The sequence below is a fragment of the Podarcis gaigeae genome (assembly GCF_964106915.1).
Source record: "Podarcis gaigeae genome assembly, chromosome: 1".
NCBI lineage: Eukaryota > Metazoa > Chordata > Lepidosauria > Squamata > Lacertidae > Podarcis > Podarcis gaigeae.
The window spans coordinates 90250681-90268124 of record NC_139678.1 but is presented as its reverse complement, the minus strand read 5'-3'; the positions used below and the strand labels follow the sequence as shown (position 1 = coordinate 90268124).

Genomic DNA, 17444 nt, shown 5'->3' with positions numbered 1-17444 from the left:
TGCAGAATCAAAACTCTGCTGCTTAAGTGGGATGCCACACCTAGTTATCCCTTGTAAGGTCCAACAGACTTTTATCAGGTTTTTCAGGCTCTCCAAAAAATTACTGAATCATTTTTAAGTAAGTAAGTGCATAGTTCTGCAACAGAGCTCTCCTACAAATGACTCTGCAACATCAGCCTCTCCCTCAGCAAACTAAACTTAGTGCAAGTGTCTAGAAGTGTAGAACTTGCAGTCTCAAACTTGGAGAGGAATTTGTTTAGAAAACAGACACAGCTTACCGGGTTATCAGTAGAATCATCAGCCAATTGTAAACCAAAATAGTCTCTTTCAGTCAGATCAAGATGCTTGAAAACTATATTCAGCAGAACTTGTCCCTGATCATGTTTCTGTAGGAAGAAAATAGCAAATGAAAATGTTTTCAAAATGATTCAACCACCACCAAAGCAGGTTACTTTGTCTCTAATCGCTACCCATCCTGGAAAAATTGAGAGGGAAACTGGGTCTCTGAGAAAACCTTAAGACTTTTAAACCAGAAAGTTTTATTGTCTTTAACCTGAAAATCTGCATTTCAACTTTGACTTCTTCCCACTTTCAAGCCAGTATGCTCAAGTAGTTGAGAAAGTTAGACTAGGACCTGAAAGATCAGAGTTCAAATTCCTGCCATCCATGATGCTCACTGGATAACCTTGTGTCAGTCATTCTCTCTGCCTAACAAGACTGTTGCAAGAACAAGATGCTGGGGGTGGGGTGTAATACCACACTGAGATCATTGTGGGAAAGGTGGGATATGAATTATTATTACTATCATCATTAATATTTAAATTCAGTTTATATCCTGCCCTTCCTTCCAAATAACCCATACAGCAATTTCCTGTTGTTTAAGCTGAAACAAACCTTACCAGACTTCTACTCTGGACCTTTGGAAGGTTTTATGATGAAAACAAGAGACCAGTTCCACTTTTCAACTGCATTGTCTCTTGGTTTATATTTTTGGACTACAATTTAGGAAGAGTGGCTTAGATATTCATTTTGAAAACTCACATTTACAGAAACCAAACCAGGTACATGACTATATATATGCCAGTTATGCATTTTTAATCCTAGTGTGAATCTTTCAGATCTTTGAATTCTGAAACGCATTATGCTTCCATAGCACAGGCTTTACCTTGTCTTTTGTGGCTATAAAGCCAGTGAAGCAAGGAGCTGAGACTTTCAAAGTGATGCCAATTCTGAAAACAGTTCCCTGAAATTTTATCAGTCACAGCATCTGAAAAGAACCTCTTAATTTACTTAAAGCTAAAGGACCAGATTGACATACAATTTCTCTTGTCAGCTACTCACGGCCCAAGAATACAAACTGTCTGATAAAAACAAAAGAGCATGCATATTTCAAAATATTTATTTTAAACATGTCTTCATTTGCAAAGTATAACTGAATGTGACAGCCAAATTTGGCTTGCTCAAAAGATGACATGTTCCTATATGTCTCAAATTCAGATGACTTGTCTACTGCCACCATATTACAATGCAGCCTTGTGGCCATAAAAATGCTAAGCAAGTCTGCCCCTGCCTAAAATACTTTAGTCATGTTTCTACCTCCGAAACCACATAGGTTTGCTTCCTAACCACTCCTTTGTTTCTTTCACGCATTCCAGACTATGTGCTTCCTTTCACGCTACCTTGCATGCTTTGGCCTGTTGGCCAAGTTACTTATGCAGAACTTCCTTTCTGTGCACAATAAATGCCGAGGACCAAAAAAGTTGAGAAAGATTTGACACGGAAAAGCTATTTCGCAATACATTTTCCCTTTGTAAATTTTAGGGGTCTGAACAGTGCCCTAAGGAGCCTTTTGGCATTTTGTTTTTCCACAAATCTGTGTGTTAATGCATTTCTATAGCTTGCTCATTACAAAAAGATGCATTATTTGGACACGTGTTTTGATAAAGCTCCTAAGTTTTAACTGTAAAACCCATCATTGGTCTAAATCAGTCATAAGCTGCCTCCATTCAGCAAAGATCAAGGTCATCTCTGTAGGTTTATTACTGACAGACCAGTTAAATTATTGGCTACTGCTGAAATATTCATAAAGCTCAAACTTATTTGCAAAGTAACCTTAAAATATATGTGTATCCAGCACTCAGTGGGCAGGGAAAATAGTAACTCCATTTGACTTTTAACACAAGGAGCAATAATAAAATTGTTAAATATGGAGTTATTTGTAGTTATATGCTTTTGTTTTGAATACATGAAATAAGGTTACAATAATCAGAGTAAACCATTACGGCAGCAATCATATGTGCACTTCCCTGAGAGTAAGTCCTGTTGAACACTGTGGGACTTCTGAGAAAATCTGCATACAACTGTACTGCAAATGTCTTTTGTAAAAGATGCTTTGGGACAATGTCCGAAGGAGTGCATTTTAACACACCTCTGGCTTTTAACACTTGAGATGAATTAAGACCCATCTTATTTCTGTAACTGTAAGTTGCTTTAAACTCTTTTTAATAATAAATAATAATTTCTAAATTGTATGAATGCACTAATATAAAATATATAACATTCAAATTTATTCTTATTCTAGCTGAATATCGACCTTTATTTGGGTCTCATCATATTTATTTAAGTAAGGAATCATTTTCAGGGTATAACAAGAGGAAAAACATTTTTAGCTATATTATTTGTTGCAAAGGTTCCTACTAAAATACTGTGTTCTGCAAAGTCTTTAAAACACTATATACATGTATGTACCTAGTGCCAGCACTCATGCAAGGTGAATTTCCCATATCCTCCTCAGGCCATTCCCTGCTGAGAAGCCTCTTCAAAAAAACAAAACAAAAACAGGAGGCCCTTAGGAAAGGACTCTGAATTAATGATCATGTTAATGTAAGTAAATGGATGGCTAATGTATACTATTGATTAACTAAATATGCAAAATCAAGAGCATGTTTTCTAAAGCTTAGGACTCTACTATGAGGCAATTCTAAATGAGATACAACATGTTTCCTAAAATATTATACTTACGTTAACTCTAAATGCTTGTACAGTATTGTCCAGAAGAAGAATATTGCAGACCACCTCTGTATGCTGTCTGTCTCGTGCCAGCTCAGATGCTCGTACATTGTAGGTTCTGCCAGCAGGCAATCGGAAACGTGCGGTCATTACTGTCCACACAACGTCTTAAGGGGAGAACAAAGATCATTAACAATTTAACCTTGATAATTCAGAAGTTGGGTTTAATAATAAAAGCTAATCCCAATTATTGTATCAAATATATTCTACTTAGTTTTACAGAATACAGGTATTTTTCCTTTCAAGTTGAAACTAGCAAATTTCTGCCATCCTTGAACGCCAACTTTAACTTGACCCTTTCTTATTTAGGAAAGAACATTACAATATTATCTCACAGCCACCCATAATTATATATTCTAAAATTTATTTTTTTAAGTTTAGAAAGTCTGTGTTGTAAAATAGATCCAAACGTTCTGGAGGAAAATGCGGGAAAGAGCAAATAAAGCACAGATTATGGGGCAATCTCTGTAAAATCCTTAGTTGTCTTTGAGGGGCCAACTTCATGTATGTAGTGTAAAATCCAAGTACTGCTTCCATATGGTGATGGATCCATACTGTTGTTTTAAGCAAATCTCACACCACCCATCTACTATGAAAAAATCATGGCAGCAGTGCACCTTTGAAAAAGCTGCTAGCAATGCCATGGAGATTTTATGAAATGTGTTACGACAACCATACACAGCCATATGACAAGAGGTTCGGATGGCAATCATCTCACTCTAGTCTGTATGTGCTCCTAAAATGTAAATTATCCTTTTAAATTTCTTATATATTATGCAACATAATGGAAATGAGAATGAAGTTGTGTCCTAAACAGAATGAAAGCCACACCAAACTTCATGATTTCCCCACATTAGTTCACAGCAGTAAATTAATGTTTAAAGCAATCCTAAGTACCACCTCTCTCCTTTATTTAAGTTATAGCTTTGACATCTAATTCTGAAAGGTGGAATTTTAAGTAGCCACCTTTCCAGAGACCAGGTTTTCAAGTACTATGTCCAATATGTATTTTGCAAACTTACTGGGCTCATTTCTTCAAACAACTGCTTTATAAAGGTTTATGAATAGTGTAGAAGACAGAAAACAAACTTAACATTATGAACATGGAAAGCTAACTCCTTTTAGTGCATGTAACATCAAACACAATCCAAGTACCCAAATGCAGAGTTTTACAGTGTTGCAACAGTAAACATCACTGAGTTTAAAAAAGCTTTCAGAAATGCAGGTTATAAAGTTATAACGCAAACAGTATAAATATAAATGTAAGCAAAGCTTGTCATGCCAAACTACAGATTAATCTTCAGAGTTAAACAAAATATAAAAGTCAATAGAGTAGATCAAAGGTTCTGCACTGGCTAAGTACATTTTTTGCTTTGCTGAAAGAACTCTTACTAGAGAAGAACCAGAATTGCCCCAGGAAGTTAAATAGAGATGAAGCTAAAAGAACATCTGTAGAACCAAAAATGGGTTTTATTCCCTGCTAGTTATAAACTGAGAATAAGGACAAGAGTACCACAGCACTAGTTCAATAACACAAGGAGTCTTCAAACTTTTGTTGCTCAAAGAGCAGCCCCCCCCCCCCCCGTCATAAGGGAACCATTTCTGAAAACCAAGAAAATTTGTGATGTGGCATGTGGATCTGTTGTTCAAAGAAGATAAAGAGATACATTGCAGGTACAAAAAATACCGTATTTTTCGCTCTATAAGACGCACCAGACCACAAGACGCGCCTAGTTTTTGGAGGAGGAAAACAAGGAAAAAAATATTCTGAATCTCAGAAGCCAGAACAGCAAGAGGGATCGCTACGCAGTGAAAGCAGCACTCCCTCTTGCTGTTCTGGCTTCTGGGATAGCTATGCTCCATAAGATGCACACACATTTCCCCTTACTTTTTAGGAGGGAAAAAGTGAGTCTTACAGAGCAAAAAATACTGTAGTTTTTTAGACCCATGCTTAAACTTAGATTAGCAAAGAGTAAAACATTTTTTTAAATTTCTATGTAATTAATTAATATGAATTAAATTTCATATTAATTAATTCCAAAAGGATTTGTTAAAGCTATGCCTCCATTATAATTTCAGAAATACAATAGCTTCCTCCCTAGTTACTAAAAGTTCAGTTCTAACATGCTGAATTCAGCTCAAAACTACATAAATTATCTCACACTTACATTTTAAAATTAAGCTTTTTTTACCACACACACACACACACACACACACTCACACAAACACACATCTGTGAAGAAGCACCACTACTTGTTCTTAAATGAAAGTCAACACTCCGTAAGTTTACACTGATGCTTGTTGGCAGGGAACCACAAAGCTCAGGAAAGAGCCCCTTGGAAATTCAACAGAATTATTTTCCCTTCATGGACCTGCAAGAGAGCAGTTTAAAGGCAAAGAGCTGATTCTTTTTCCAGATCACAACACCCTAGTGATCACAAAGCCAGCAGGGGCAAAGTTTACTAGCTGGAGCTAGAATGCTCTACACCAGCAATTTCTACCTGCCTGGAGTATGTATACAGTACAGAAAAGTAATGGGGTATTCTACTACATAATGCTGTATGCAGCTGACATTTGTGCCTTCAGTCCCTCCTATATTTAATTTTATACTTAAGAAAATGCTCATTCTACTCAGTTTGCAATTGATTGATTTAATAGTTGTGTTTATTTGTTATTTTAATGTAATTTTTATGTTGTAGACTGCCCAGAGACAGTATACAAATGATGTGTGTGTGTATGTATATGAAAGCTAGCGTCCTAAGTGTATACAGTGGTAACTCGGGTTATATACACTTCAGGTTACATATGCTTCAGGTTACAGACTCTGCTACCCAGAAATATTACCTCAGGTTAAGAACTATGCTTCAGGATGAGAACAGAAATTGCAAAGCAGCGGTGTGGCGGCAGCAGGAGGCCCCATTAGCTAAAGTGGTGCTTCAGGTTAAGAACAGTTTCAGTTTCAGGTTAAGAACGGACCTCCGGAACAAATTAAGTACTTAACCCAAGGTACCACTGTAGATACATGCAATGACCATCATGAACCTCGACCTGTGTGACACTCATTTGAATGTGTAGTGTCCAACTGTACTGTAACTTGTTCTTGTTTACAGCGTTCAAGGTTATGCAGCACACAGGCTGTAGATCTGGATATACTGTGTCAAGATTCCATGAAGTATATTGTCAAAATAAATGCAACCAAATAACAACTACTATCCAATATAGTGCAGTGAGTCTAGGCTTAAAAAAATAAGCCACATGAACAAATGTTTGAATGAAATTCTCTGTACTGATGGTGCAACAGACTTAAGCTGGGACACATGTATCTTGCAACATGCTGCCAAAAGACCTATTTGGAGCTGCCAAAAGGCCCATTTGATTTGAAAGTAAGCATAATCCTAGTTGCTGCATTTTAGCTGCTGAGATCAGATCTCAGGGCAGTGGAAGCCGAGAGGGAGACACACTAGGAAGGTTATGAGTCACTGGTGTGCTTTCTAGGGATGCTGAAAAAAAGAGAGTATGATGCACAAGAAATCTGTCTCTGTTGGGAATGAGCCAGAAAGCATTATTTTTAATTTTTAATTTGCTGCTGTGTTTGTTTTGGTGCTTCATTATCTATAATTTGGTTTATTCTACATTTTCCCTCATCCTATTTTCTTGGTATATTTTGGATCCATTATTGATGATGAATTCAGATATCTATGGAAGTCATTGTCAGCTCACTTTGCTTGCAGGAGTCTCCATGTGTATCATAACTGGCTGGTGTACATATTTTTATTTTTATTTTTTGTAATTTTTAGAAACCACACAACAGGTAGCCAAACAGATTGTGCTAAAGGCAGCACCAAGCTCCTGCTATTCATACTTTTAATTCAATGTTTCCAAAGTGGTAGTGTAGAACTCAGTCTATGTACACTTGATCCATGTGGTCCATACACCCAGACCTTGTTGCTATGTAAACTGTTTACTGCATTATTTCTTATGAAGAGGTTCACACTTTCCCCTTGTGTATGCTACAGCATATTTATCCTTCAGAAATATAAAATACAATCAGACAGGTTTGCATGTACAAGCAGAAGTATTGTGAATAAATTAAAATGTAGATGAAGGATGGCCGTGCTCAAGTCCTTTGGTACCGCAGCACTATCTTTCTGCTTCTGCATACAAGGTTAGTCTTCTAGAATTACTCATTAAGAAAGTTTGTTTTGACTTTCTTTGGCTGCCAAGTTTACACGCCCTAAAGTACCCAAGGAATAAACACTAGAACTCTCTTGTGACCAACAGGTCAAGCTTCTAATAAGAGGGAATGATTTCACCCAGAAAGTGATTCTCTTTGAGCTCCCCCAATAAAATCTAGAACAACATTCCTTTAATCTATTTCCTTACAATTTGGCAGGTTTCTTACACAGGAAAACCCCTCCAGTCTGCAATTTTCAGACCAATGTCCACAGAACAGTAAGTAAGATAAGATTGGGGGGGGGAGGGTTCCTAAAACTGTAATGGCTGCCCCTCCAGGAAACCACTGCCATTATCCTTCTGAAATCAGTCCAGAGGATTCATGCCCTCAGAAGGCTGGTCTTACCTGCAAATGTCATTCAATTCTACCCCAAAATAAAGTTAGAAATTTCCTTTTTTAAAAGTTAAAACTTTAAACTTTGCTCAGCACAAAAGTCCCTGAACATATTTGTTTATAATTTGCCAAGCCTTATTCACTCCAGAGGGGCTGGTGTGCCTGCAAATTTTATCTATTCCTGTCTGGAATAGATAAAAGAGCTATGGCCATAAAAAAAATCAATAGTGAATAATCAAGGTAAAATGAAACAGACATCCTAACAAGCATGTTGGGCAGAGACTGCCTGTTTTCAGAAGTGCGAAATCATGATCTGAACTGAAATCTATGGTCTGTGCACTCCCACAGTACTCACCCCTTCACTGCCATAAGTGATTCTGAGTTATACACACAGCAGCAACTTTCTTCTCTTCCCCGACCTCACCACTTAACATGCAGCCTGATAAGAGTGTTTTGGAAAACTCAAAAGCTTCTTCACTATTTGTGACTTTTTGGTGGCCCTAAGAAAGGCATTGGCCTAATCCATCTTTTGAATATATTTCTTATAGGACAACATGGTTACATATGTTTTGTGTGTTACTAAAAGGCGTCTCTTTTACCTAAATGTTTTTGTGGCGATGTTATTAAATTTATATCCCTGCCTTCCTCCCAAAGGAAGGAACACCATGCAAGGTCTCTCTTCCCTACATCTCTCTATGAAATGAATATATTTCTTGCTATTACTGTGCTTATAATGGCCAAAGATTATACTTATTTTTAAAAGGAAAGATGGACCAAAGTAGTTATTATATATATATTGCTAAAAGACACACAGACTTCAAAGCTAATTGTTATTTTTTTCTGCTGTTTAGATGGAAGCCCAAATATGTGTATGCCTTCAACATGCAAGATGAAGGAAAGTCTGCAGCCAATAAAAAAGGTGATGGGTAAGAGAAAGCAGCACACAGAAGAAACAGAAATAGAGAGGGAGGCAAATGTTGCACATTTCTTCAGTATATATTATGGCAATCAAACTAAATATTCATAAGGATTCTGAAAAGTACAACCACAAGCAATCTGTGTGAAATCCTAAAATTATATCCGAGTTTAAGAGTTATAAGAGCTTAATTTGCTCCTCTGTCAAAAGAAGGTGAACATAATCATAAGCTACTTCATAAGGGCTTAACATGCCCCCAAAAAGAAAAGGAAGGAAGGACTACATGAGGGACACGCAACATGAGGGACACGCCATTTCAGACCCCATAAAAGTGCTACTTGGAAGATGAAAATTTCTTAGCTTCTTTTAAAAGTGTTTAATGCATGGATCTTAGCTCCCTGGAGCCCATGTTAAATGACCCATTTAAAAGGCAAGGACAGAAAAACAGCATCATGAGAAAAATATATTTAACCAAATATAATATGCAAATAGGGATACGGGTGGCGCTGTGGGTTAAATCACAGAGCCTAGGACTTGCCGATCAGAAGGTTGGTGGTTCGAATCCCTGCAACGGGGTGAGCTCCCGTTGATCGGTCCCAGCTCCTGCCAACCTAGTAGTTCAAAAACATGTCTAATTGCAAGTAGATAAATAGGTACCGCTCTGGCGGGAAGTTAAACGGTGTTTCCGTGTGTTGCTCTGGTTTGCCAGAAGCGGCTTAGTCAAGCTGGCCACATGACCCGGAAGCTGTACGCCGGTTCGCTTGGCCAATAAAGCGAGATGAGCGCCGCAACCCCAGAGTCGGTCACGACTGGACCTAATGGTCAGGGGTCCCTTTACCTTTTAATATGCAAATGTATGTAATAAGAAAACTAAAATAATAAGCAGAATAAGGTCACCATTTGCCTTGAGGCTATGGAACATGATGTTTAACAGAAATAAATATATTTGAATGCCTGCCTTTCAAAAAGTATAGATATATTACATGAGAAGATGACATATAACAATGAAGAAATTTCTATTCATGCAACTCTAAATGAAGATCATTTACTGTATCTTTGCTTAACACTTTCAAAATTCACCTTAAAAAGACAAGCAGGCCTGTTGTGTTTAAAAATCTATTAATTTAATATTAATCACAGAGTTATTACATACTTAATAAAATCCAGATTTTCAAGATTCTGAAGACTGCCAACATGTGGCAAGGCACAGAGGTAATGCAACATGGCTCAAGGTTTCTCCTGAGGAGTAAAACTCAAGGCTAAAATGTGTGTGATGCTGATCTAAGCTGCCATGCATGCAGCCAAGGGTCAGACTATTATTAAACTACTCTGTAAACATGGCTCTATAGCTATTTATATTTGCCAGCTTTGTATATGCTTAAGGATAACATTAATTTTGTCAACTATAACCTGTAAATCAAATCAAACAGAAAACAAAGTTAAGGACAGACATGCACATGTACAGAGATAGGATTAAATTCTCTTTTAAAAACATCACAAATTACTCCTCTGTTTTCTCATTTCTGCATTTCAGGTTTGAATAAATTTTGTCTTAGATTTCCCTGAACCAGAAACACAGATATTTCTGTAACAAGTTGCTGTTCCTTTCAGCTGCTTGCTACAAGGACCTGCTACAACTAAAAGAACTACCGTATTTTTCGCAGAAGCCTGGAGAGGGAGAGGGGTCGGTGCGCACTGACCCCTCAGGCTCTCCAGGCTTCGCACACCTCTCCGCAAGCAGCGGGAGCCCAGCGCTGGGCTCCCGCTGCTTGCGGAGAGTTGCCAGCATGCCGAAGCCTGCGCGCGCTGAGCTCAGCGCGCCCAGGCTTCGCGGACCTCTCCGCAAGCAGCGGGAACGCTCCCCCTGCTTGCGGAGACTTGCCTGCATGTTGAAGCCTGCGCGCGCTGAGCTCAGTGTGCCCAGGCTTCGCGGACCTCTCCGCAAGCAGCAGGAGCGCTCCCCCTGCTTGCGGAGACTTGCCTGCATGTTGAAGTCTGCGCGCTGAGCTCAGCGCGCCCAGGCTTCGCGGACCTCTCCGCAAGCAGCGGGAGCGCTCCCACGGCTTGCAGAGAGCTGCCTGTTTGGAGGCTGGGGTCGGGGGAAGCTCGAGCTTCCCCAGCCCCGCGCCTGGGGGGGAAATAATGTTTTCCCCTTTATTTCCCCCCCAAAAAACTGGGTGCGCCCTATGGTCCGGTGCGCCCTATGGTGCGAAAAATACGGTAATTATCTCCTGTTATTTAATATGATTAGCCAATATTCAGATTGCAACTTAGCATTTCAGTTGAACAAAAAATGTGATCTAAGCTCTTTCCATTAACATCCCTTGAACATAATCATGATTTTAATTTTCTAGCAGTTTCCTCCCTATCTCTGCACTTCTAGAGAACAAGCATAACTCAGGAGCTGGAAAGTAATGGGGAAAGTGATAGGAGTACAAGAAAGCAAAAAGGGGGAGGCAATAAGCAAGAAAATAAACCTACACCTTAGGTTCTGCTGCATGATGCTCTCAGTTAAGACATTTGGTTGGGCATGTTCACTTTTAGTGCAGTCTGCTTAAATAACGAGACACTGACTAGAATGCCAGTTCCAAGTTCTATTCTTCCAAAGTCTTCAAATTCAGTGATTTGAAGCCTCAGATATAAACCATGCTTTTATTTGCATATTTTAAGCTACAGATGTTTTGTTGTCATGAGTTCTTGAAACAGTGCTTCTGCTGCCATTGTGCTTTATGCAGTCCATATTTCTATTTACCATGAACAAATAAACAAAGCCTATTACTTCTGTAGATGTCAGGTTTCGCTGATCTTGTGATTTTTTAATTTTTGAACATTACATCTGTATACAGATTAGTCTCCCATTTTCCATTCATGTAACTAAATGAATATGCATAGGGATCGTGCCCAAACGTTGCAATGTACATTTCCCCCCTATACTTCTATGATTTAGTGGTTAATATAATTTTGATGCAGGGAAATATTTTTGCTTCAGTTAAGAACCACTTCACACACATGTGACATTATTTCTGCGTATATTGCAATCATTACAAAATTCAAACTTCCTGTGTTAACTGAAGAGTCATTCATTCATTCATTCATTCAGTTTATTCATTCCATTTATATACCACCTTTCTGCCGAAGGCACTCAAGGTGGTTTACAATTTTAAAGATCAGTGTACAGCTCCATTTCATTTGCTTTAATGGCATTAAATGGGGAGGGGTAACTCCCACACGTAGCTGGGATTCCAACCAGCCCCAGCCAGCATGGACAATGGTCAGGGATGATGTGAGTTGTAGTCAAGCAGTATCTGTGGAACACCACACTGGCTCCTGCTGTGTCAAGAGGATTAGACAAATTCATGGAGGATATGCCTATCAGAGGTTACTAGCCATGGTGGATACATTCTACCTACACTGTCAGAGGCAATACGTTTCTAAATATTGGTTGCAAGGGGCCACAGGAGGGGAGAGTGCTGTTGAGAGCTTTCCACAGGCACCTGGTTGGCCACCATAAGAAGTGGGTGCTGAATTATATAGGCCACTTGGCTGATCCAGCAGGCTTTTCTTCACTTCTCAGATACTTGCAGATAAAAAACAATGAATACAGCAGACTATTTTACCCAATTCTGCACACAAAGGTAACATCTTGAGACTGCCTTGCAAATGAAGTTTCCCATGCAAGAGTCACTACCATATGGAAAATGGTTTCTTGTTTTAGTAGTTACCATTAAACATGCAGTACAAGGTAAGGCTGTGAGAGAACGTTTATAATACCTAAGCATATGATTCTCTCTACATAGGATCCTCCTTTCGGGCTTTCAAAACAGGTTGAAAAGAAAGAATAAATTTAAGCAAATACCTAGAAACCTTTTATTGTGAAAAAACACATTTGTATAGTGACTTTGTGACCTGTGCAAACATTCAGACTGAAATGTTCCATTGAGAAAACCGTCCAACATGTACACACACAATTCTCTGTACAATTCCTCTGTACAAAGAAAAGAAAAAAGTTCTCTGTATATATCACTCAACCTAAACAGAGACAAATGCCACCTAAATAACATTTTTTTAAAAAAATCATTAAGATTCATACATACAGCAGGATGTCTTTCCACATACACATACATGTTCCTTTTGGGTTATTTTTAATAATATCATTATTCTGATGGATAAACTTGATGTTTCATGGTGTCTAGACTGTATGCAATCTGTATGCTGATGGACTGTGCATGTCTGTACAGGTGGAGAAAGTCTAATAAAAAGGTTAAACTGAAAGCTATCAGATACTGGTATTTGGTTAAAAAACAAAACCAAAAACCAGCTATGATAGGCTGATTTACACATAGTACAGTACCTGAAAGTTGATCTAAACAATCATGGAGAAGAAATATGCATGTAATACTACTTTCCAGCAACAGCTCCATTTTGGAATAGTAGTGTCCCAAAGTTTTCGTTTTAGGTTGCAACTCAGAAGTCAATGCTTGACTATGTTTCAAAAAGGGAGCCAAAAGTGAAATTTTAATAGCTTTCTTGGCAATGGTTCCAAAGTGTCACCGGAGAGTCATTTGCTTCATTTCTACACTCATGCCAACAACCAGGAGCCCGAATAAATGTAGTTTTCAAGATGTCTGAATCCTTAACATGGACATCAGGTGGACTGTAAAACATTATTTCCTGGGATCCAAAAGTACTTTGATTGTTGCCACTACAGCAGTCAAGGTGCCACGAAAGAAGGGACAAATCCAGAGAACATTTTGCCAAACCCAGTTACCAATCAAGCCAAACAATTCCCTCATCATTGCTTTAAAATCAGGTGAAAGAAGCATGTGTTTGAAAGCTCCCTCCATTAAATTCACCTACAAGCAACAAACTACCATACCGAGGGCAGGAATTCGCACTTAGACATCTCCCTGTCACATAGAATGGGTGGGGGTTGTTTGCTTTGTTTCATTTTCATCTGGGGTAGAATCCAGCTATGGGATTTCCACACATATCCTTAATTCCTGGGATACTTTTTCTGATGCAAAAATTTGTTATTGTGCCCTAGATTCTTGTTCAAACACTATCACTTGAAAGCAGCAACAGTGATATAACTGGATATATCAGGTGAATTAGATATTTAGATGAAGTCACAGGCCTCTATACACATGTGTTAACTGATTCAATTGTTGTGATCAGAATAAAGCTCTTAATCCACTGGTGTTCAAAGAGGGCCAGATTTGATGAAGTGAAGGGCCGTGAAGGCCGGCCAAAGGGCCAACCAAAGTTGTTGACTTATTTTTAGAATTGAAGTTGTTGAGCTTTTTTTAAAATTGAAGTTAGTTTGTTGAGCTTTTTTAGGATTGAAGTTATGGGGTTTTTACCCAAAAAAATTACCGACCAACGGACCGGATTAGACCCCGAAACGGACTTTGGACATGCCTGTCTTAATCTCAGTCTAACTTGAAATTTCTCTAGTTCAGATGAAAGTGTTTGGATTACAGGCACTATATTCTAATCTGTCCCCTCTCTTTGCTTTCTTCCTCATCACAATCTATTAAGCTACAAGGAAGAAAACCTAAGCAGAAACGAATGCGTTAGAAACATTTGCCTTCTTGAAAATATTCAGGCCATGCAGAAAGACCTGTACATTTTCATCCGTATATCTGTATTTTATTCTGAGTACTTGATTCTATGACAGAAACAGTATAAGCATATCCAATCATTCATTTTAAAAATGACCTCACAACACCCTTGGTTATGAAGAAGAAGAAGAAGAGTTTGGATTTGATATCCCGCCTTTCACTCCCCTTCAGGAGTCTCAAAGCGGCTAACAACCTCCTTTCCCTTCCTCCCCCACAACAAACACTCTGTGAGGTGAGTGAGGCTGAGAGACTTCACAGAAGTGTGACTGGCCCAAGGTCACCCAGCAGCTGCATGTGGAGGAGTGGAGACACGAACCCGGTTCCCCAGATTATGTGACTGCCGCTCTTAACCACTACACCACACTTTGCAGTTTATATACCACATACTAAAAAGCAATAAATATTTTTAACTTGATGTAATGGAAATTTCTTTTTGCAAATTTCTCTTAAACACTTCCCACCATATTTTAATCAAGCTATTCAAAATTCACCATACAAGCTACTTTTGCCATTAACCTCTTCATGGCCATGGTTTACCTACTCTATCATGTAACACATTTCATATTTTTATTCTCCCCCTTCCCAATAAAGTAAAAAACCATTATTTGTCATTGTAGTAATAATCACACTACAAAGGCACCTTGCAGCCATTTCCTTTTACAGAAGCAAATAAATTCAAACCCAAGAGAAAAGAGTCATCTGAACAATGTGCCAAGTTGTAATTATAATTCTTTCTGTAGTGAAGAATGGAAAAGCATTACTTCCGTGGTTTTTTTGAAAACTTACTTTAAGTTGAGAAACAGTGGGGAAAGCCTCTAATTTATCCCTTAATATCCTGCCAGCATTGATTGGATCCGATGTACATAAAATAATATCATCTGCATAAAGTCTGAATAGGTATTCCTATCTGTTAATGGTTACCCCCTTTCCAGCTAAAGTTTGGTACAGCCTTATTCCTATAGGTTCTAAAATTAAAGCAAATAAGAGAAGTGATAGTGGGCAGCCTTGTTTTGTCCCACAGCCAAGACGACATTTTGGTGAATCTATATTATCTATTCCAATAGTGGCAGGTGCTGTATCGTAAATTTTCCCTAATGATTTAGTAAATTTAGGGCCAAATCCATTTTTAAAATTTACTTTGGTTCCACACAATCAAATGCTTTAAATATATCTAATGATTGGCATGCTAGTGAAGTGGTCTGTTTACTATAATAAGTTATGTTTAATAGCTTCTTAATTGGGTCTGTCATCTTGCATCCTGGAACAAAACCAGCCTGATCCAGGTGATTATATTTTCCTTTTTTATTCTGTTGACCATGATTGCTGTAAGAATTTTATAATCCAAATAAAATACAGTGGTACCTCTGGATGTGAATGGTCTATTCTGGAGCCCCGTTCACACCCTGAGCCGACCGCAACCCGCGTCTGCATGTATCGTGATTCGCCGCTTCTGCGCATGATGTCATTTTGAGCACCTGCACATGCGACGAAACCCGGAAGCAACCCGTTCCATTACTTCCGGGTCGCCATGGGACGCAACCTGAAAAGATTTAATCCAAAGCGACTTTAACCCAAGGTATGACTGTAAGGAAATTGGACAGTAAGATTCTACATTTGAGGGGTCCTTGTATTGTCTGGGGATTGCTACTATTCTCAATTGTTTTCAGATTGATGGTAATGGGTCCTCAGGTTAGAATATCTTTATATATTTTAGTCATATGTGGGACCATCAGATCCTCAAATGTTTTATAGAATGCCTCTACTAGTTTTATTGATGCAAAAAGACTTATAGCAACTAGGTGAGTGAGCCATTATTAATCTAAGAAAAATCAAGTGCATACTAGGATAAGTAATTGGTTGCTTTATGTTGGAACAGTTTCATTTGAACAGCAGACTTCCAATGAACTGATACTGATATTGCATTCTTGAAAGAGGATCCAAAAATCTGTTGCTTAACACATTTTGAGGCATATGCACAATTTCCTCTTGTCCCAAAATGTATTTTTTAAAATAATTGTTCTGTCTGAGCTAACATTTTCATAAACTGCCATGTTAACTATAAATCATAGACACTTCTTTTTAAATTAACAAGTTACAGAGAGAATTTTAAGATGTGAATTAATGCCTTGCTGGCCAATACATTACTTTTATGTGGGTTGTAGCCACCTAACCCATAGTCAGAATAGACCCACAGAAATAAATGTCCTTAAAGTAGCCTTCCTCAGTCACCCAGATGTTCTTGACTGCAACTCCCATCAGCCCTAGCCAGCATGACAAATGACCATGGGTGGCAGAAGCACATTTTGGGTATGGCTGATGTATGGTCTCAACCTGTCAGTCTCAACTTTATACTTGTAAGTCTCTAGGTGCGGAATAATTTGTATTTCAGTATTTCTTGGTCAGCATGGGCGTAGAAGGAGGAAAAAAGATGAACCCTGGAATGCTGCGGGTTGGGGCTAAATCTGGTACTTACTGTTAAAAGTGTGACACTTAGCGTAACAACTTTACAGTGAGTACCAGCACCATTTTTTTTCTAGAAAAAAAAGCACTAAGCATAACAAATAGCCATATATTTGGCATTTTCTTCTGGATAGGTTAGCATTTCTGAAAGTGATTAGCTTATGAAATCCCAATAAAATTTTTAAACTAATCTGAATTCAATAAAATGCACCAAGTTAAGATTTCTACACAAATCTATAAATGTTTTAAAGACACACAAAAATACCAAAGCCAGAATTTAAGGCAAAATGGGTTGAATGCAAAAGATGGCTTGCATCACTGGAATTCTTACAGCTCCCTTTCTGCTGCCGGTCTCATGTCATTCCAGAGATTTTTAGGGTGCAGTGGAGCAGAAGAGGCAGGAAAGCCCTGTTGCACTAACTATACCTGCACTTCTCTATAATCAACCCATTAGGAAGTACCCAACATAATAGTTCTGCAAAATGGAACTACACCCTTTCATCTCCCTGTGAGCCCTTCAAATCTGCTACAGAGGGCTTGGAGAAAACCTAGTGCAAATTTAGTGGGCATGCAGGAACAATAAGTTCTGTTGCACAGCCAGAAGTCCTTGCACTAACTTACTTTTTCAGATATCACCTATCAGGACTTGAAACTTCAATATTATATATTAACACTGTGCTTTGGATGGGAACTTTTGGGTTAATGGGTGGTTCCAAACTGAATAAATAAATTATACCTGCTGCAGTTTTACTTGAATATTTATTTTGCATAGTATTTTAGTGGGATCAGCACTAGCAATGAATAAATGCAT

The 17444-nt window shown here is 38.4% G+C and overlaps 1 protein-coding gene across 3 annotated transcripts in view; it reads right to left on the bottom strand.

Annotated features, from left to right (window-relative positions):
- The window catches only part of PTPN4 (protein tyrosine phosphatase non-receptor type 4), an 85478-nt gene that overhangs the window by 56414 nt on the left and 11620 nt on the right, over positions 1-17444 (bottom strand). For all 3 annotated transcript variants that reach the window (XM_083737425.1, XM_083737426.1, XM_083737427.1), the window contains exons 2-3: positions 3022-3176; positions 279-386 (exon numbers count right to left, since the gene is read on the bottom strand). In XM_083737425.1, coding sequence (XP_083593551.1) covers positions 279-386; positions 3022-3159 — 246 coding nt within the window. In that variant the 5' untranslated portion in view covers positions 3160-3176. The remainder of the gene's footprint in view (positions 1-278; positions 387-3021; positions 3177-17444) is intronic.